Here is a 4,785-nt window from a genome sequence, read left to right as displayed (position 1 = left end):
AATAGTATGAGTAACTTGAGAGTGCAGCGAGTCTCCCTTGTTCATTTACACATCGAGACACTTCTCACATCATGTAGCCTAGTATAAACACATTCGTCCATAAATGAAAATGCTACCCATGAGCATAGAAAAGGAATCTCAGCTGTTCTACGGAACAAAGCACTCCAACATGTATCGCTGACATTCAGAATAAGAAACACAGATAAGCTTCAAAGTCAGTAACACTTGCCCTTTGCATAAAAGCTGACTGTTAGAGAGTCAGACTTGTCGACAAAGATTTAGAAATTTGAACATAAGGCAATGTAGCTCTGTGGAGCATGACCGTTCTAAAAATTCCATAACCCATTCCAAAGATTCCCTTACTACTGTGCATGCCCTGCACAATGTGAAGGACAAGGATTCCAAAGGTCTTGCCCCTAATAGTAGTTCTACAGAAATGGGAATTACAGAACTATTGAATTCTATAGAACCAGCCGCGACACTACAAAAATCATTGCACAGAAGTCTGCTACTTTGCTGATGTCTGCATTCGAATGGCCTTTTGAATTAAGACCTGAAAAAAACAAAAAAAAAACAAGAGTGAATCATGAGAAAATACTGTACACATAGAATACAAACCATTGAAAATGTCAGCAGGGCTGTGTTTTGGTCATCGGCACAATGCTGATTGACAACCATAAACACAGTAATGGCAGTTTTTGCAAGGGCACAGCAATGCCAGTTTTTGCCAAGGCAATATGTTACAACAGCTCTATAAATAAGGCAGCCACTTTGTGGTGCTTGTACAGTAGGCTAAACATAAGGCGTAAAGATTAAGCGATTTGAACATTAAAGATGCACGTGCATCGATACACGATCTCCTTCATTAGTTTAAATGTTCTATAAACCAGTCGATGGCCCGATTTTAAATGAAAAATTACGAATAAGTTGTTAATCGGCAAAGCTGCAGCAGAAGACCAAACGTTACACATTAGCGTTACTTACAAAATCATAAAAACTAAGTAACACATCGAACTCCCCACTCTTATATAGCCCACTCATTTGATAATTACTTATACAATTGGATACAATATAATGGAAAATAAAATATGAAATTCAAGAAATGTTAAGAACTGTGTTGCATGTTGGGCTACGTCCTATCACATCCTAAAGAATCGGGTCGAATTGCACCAAATCGTTCTGTAGTAGATGGAGTAAAACATTTCATACTTCAAACTGAATCTGAACATTTAGCATTTTAATTTTCTTGCTATATTTCTACAATTGTATTGAAAAAACAAATTTGAATAGAAATTATTTTGAAATTGAATTTCTTTGTTTGGAACAGAATTAATGTGCTCAGATAGTCTACGTATATTATCTTCACCAAAAATTCCACACTCTGCGCTTCCACATTCAGTTCTAACAACTTTCAGACCGTGAAATTCAATTTCAGTCTACTGAGACAAAGCCATTTCCAAAAGTTGAGCATGCTTCCTTGATAGAAAGCTTCCTTGGAAGTTTAGATGTACGAAAATGAGTCTAGAGGTTACTGTAGCTAGTGTGGACATGCATGGCACCGCGGTTCCACTTGACTGCTCAGCCTTTAACGGTACGCTTCTATTTCAGTAGGGATGCTGCTACGATACATGTCAACACAGAGGATTATGGGTATCATTGTTCACCTGAAGATCCACAGTATCACTGTAGATCACTGTATTTCCAACTTCCCAGTCACTACAATTTCTTGACAATACAGCATCAGAGACTTTCTAATGAGGAGGCACTACTCAAAGCATCCTCCATAGAGATGCATGGGGTTAGTTCGTAACAGCAATATGGCTGCTCGATATCTGTCCAAAATGTTGCCGAGTGCGAGACTTGTCTAAAAAGACTCTGACACTGTCAAAGAATTTTTTAATAAGAAACAGGCTCTGACATCGTCCTCTGTGGCAGTGAAGGATGTAGGCGAACGTTTGGAGAGCGTAGACACTATGGCCGGCTCTTAGGCTATGAGACCACTTCCAGCTAGCATTCCATTGACCTCCCATTGATCATCAAATAACATTACAGTTGATGCGTGTTAAGCCTTTATATGAACCTTTCCAATTTTCGGAGAAATACAACATTGTGTGATTGACGTTATAACCTCGTTAAACTAATTTTTGGTTGAGTATTAAACTTTTTTCTGAAAATAATGCTATCATGCGGTAGGCTAAAGAAGGTACAGTAAGAAGGGGAAAAACAATTAAGTTATTTTTTTGATGGGATGTCCCTACGTCAAAATTCCCCAACAAAAGTTGCACTCTAACTTGCAGCACTCTGCATTTTATCAATTTTCTTACCACGGCTACCAGGTGAGTTACGTGTTTCAGTCTGTTGCTTAAACGGCACAAGTTTCTCACTCGCCTGCTCGAGAACAGACATCAACCAACAGGAAGTGGGTTCAAATTTACTCAATTACCAGATGTTGTGTCTCAGTGGACTGAAATTGAATTTCACAGTCTGAAACTGAATTGTGAGAACTGAATAGGGAAGAGCAAAGAGTGACATTTTCAGTGAGTATAATTTAGGTATCAAAGCAAATGAGTTCAATTTCCTATAATACGCAATTTCAAGTTGACTGGGATCTAGTTCCAAACTAATTCATTCAATTTGAAAATATACTATTCAAATTTGCTTTTTTCTCAAATACAATCACTCAAATTCAGCAATTTGAAGCGGAACAAGTTTTACTTCATGAAAAGCACACCCCTAATCTGAACTCATTGCACGCATTGCTAGATATCGTTGCTGTTGCACCACTATCTACCAAGTACTACCACTCATCAAAACGGTTTGTGGACTCTGTGGTGTGTAACAACTCCCTATCTAAATCATGTATTCAGAGCATCAAAGTTGTATATGCCATTTTCTGGCAGGTTTGGGAGAAAAGCGAGGGTCTTACTGGACATCTTTGGTATCCTTATGGGACCGCTGCTGCTGCCGTCTCCCCCCTCACTCTGTGACCTGATTTCGATGAGGTAGTCCTCTCCTGAGGGAAGCTGCAGCTCCACACAAGTCCGGTTGGTCTCCACGATGCTGGCGCGACCCAGCCAATTCTGCCGATACACTACCTACACACGAAGACAGAGGAGGGTTGGAATACCATACTGCAGGTTGGGATAAGGCACTTTGCAGCCCATCACCTTCAGGCGATGTTTTATTTTAATTCAAGCTGCAGTGCCTTTCATCACAGCAGTATGCCTTTCCCTTCGAGAAAAACAGCTGGGGTGAAGAACCCTCAGATGCAACAACAGCTACGGATTCCAGGAATTCTGACATCAACACGAATAATGCGTTAAGAATACTAGGATATTGAGTGCAAATATTACAACGTTCATATATTGTTAGGGGCAAAACTTTCAAAAATGCACCCTGACTATCCAAACAAGGCTTGTTGGGGGGCTTATTATCGAGTCATGTTGGTACGGAGGTTATGGTGTTTGAAGCTGTTACTATGCAGCCCCTCCATGGAGAATCGCATGAATTGCAAATGATGATTGGAGGTGTTTCTACTCCCTGTGGTGTTCGCACATGCAGACACAAGACTGAACTAGCAGTACCGAGCTGCCGCTCGATCACGCTCTCCAGAGAGAGAAAGAGAGAGAGCGAGAGAGAGAGAGAGGGAAAGAGAGAAAAAGAGAGAGAGAGAGAGAGCGAGAGAGAGAAGGGAGAGGGTGGGAGGAGAGACCATCAGAGATGTCCAGCTGCTTCCTCAGCCCCCGAGTCCCAGACTTCTGAGAGAGGCCTGGCATCAATTAGGCCGAATGCTCTGTGGCAAATTAAATCTCCAAACGAAAGCAGGGCCCTTGCTTTTTTTTTTTATTATTTCATTTTCAACAGTGCCCAAAAGCCGCTTGCAAAGAAGAAGAAAAAGGGAAAAATCTGTCTTTGCACAGCTAATACCCAGCGTATCACAAAATTATGAGGCCGATTCCAATCCAGCGGGTCATTCTACTGCCAGCCACTGGCTGGCTTGAAAAGACTGAATATCTACAAAACCCCAAGAACAAAAAGAATGCTTTTGACTTGAGGGGAGAGTAAAAAAAAAAAAAGACTGAAAAAGAATAGAGCTGCAAAGCTATCTTGAAGCTTTTGAATAAAGATGAAAAATGGGAGTGAATGGATTAATAATGACATCTTAATTTGTCTGATTTCATTTCAGAGGCTGCATAATAGGCTTGGTCAAGAGCAGAGGGGGTGTCCTCTGCTGGCTTGGTCACATTGACCCCCCTCAGCTCCCTTGTACGGACCAATCCGACTGAGACAGTGACTTGTAAAGAAGGCTCTTGGCATGAATGAATGAGTGCATGAATGAATAAATAAATATTTAAACTTTCCCCAGCTTCCCCCTGGTTGCATAATGTGGTGTAGAAACTCACTGGTGCGTTGTCCGTCATGTTGCCCCTATGAGTCACTTAGCTCGTCCGCAGAAGAGGAGATGTCACACTGGCCCTAACTCCGGGCAGTGCCGCTGTATGACCCTCGACACCGACCACTCTGGCCAATAGGCTGCGGGGTCAGTTTAATGACCTGTCAGCGTGTCGAGCTGTTGACGTACTACCTCTTCATTATGAAATGTTCTCAGAAATGTGTGAGGGCAATTGAGGTGGGTGGTCAGAGCAAGACAATGGGGCAGCGCATGACTCACTCTCGTGGCTTGGATAGTTCCGGGGCGATAGCACGTTTTGATCTCTGGCAGGCTCACCTTGTAGCCGGTGACATCTGACTCATTGTCCATGGCCTTCACGTGTTCCCAGTTCA

At 41.9% G+C, this 4,785-nt stretch overlaps 1 protein-coding gene across 1 annotated transcript in view; it reads right to left on the bottom strand.

The window, feature by feature from the left end:
• Positions 1-457: 457 nt before the first annotated feature.
• LOC134092174 (contactin-4) overlaps positions 458-4,785 on the bottom strand; it is a 30,023-nt gene continuing 25,695 nt past the window's right edge. The window contains exons 20-22 of the mRNA XM_062544963.1: positions 4,730-4,785; positions 2,927-3,095; positions 458-553 (exon numbers count right to left, since the gene is read on the bottom strand). The exon at positions 4,730-4,785 is cut by the window's right edge and continues 57 nt beyond it. Of these exons, the coding sequence (XP_062400947.1) occupies positions 462-553; positions 2,927-3,095; positions 4,730-4,785 (317 nt within the window). The 3' untranslated portion in view covers positions 458-461. The remainder of the gene's footprint in view (positions 554-2,926; positions 3,096-4,729) is intronic.

Source organism: Sardina pilchardus, chromosome 9 (assembly GCF_963854185.1).
Source record: "Sardina pilchardus chromosome 9, fSarPil1.1, whole genome shotgun sequence".
Classification (NCBI taxonomy): domain Eukaryota; kingdom Metazoa; phylum Chordata; class Actinopteri; order Clupeiformes; family Clupeidae; genus Sardina; species Sardina pilchardus.
This window is presented reverse-complemented; position numbering and strand designations above follow the sequence as displayed.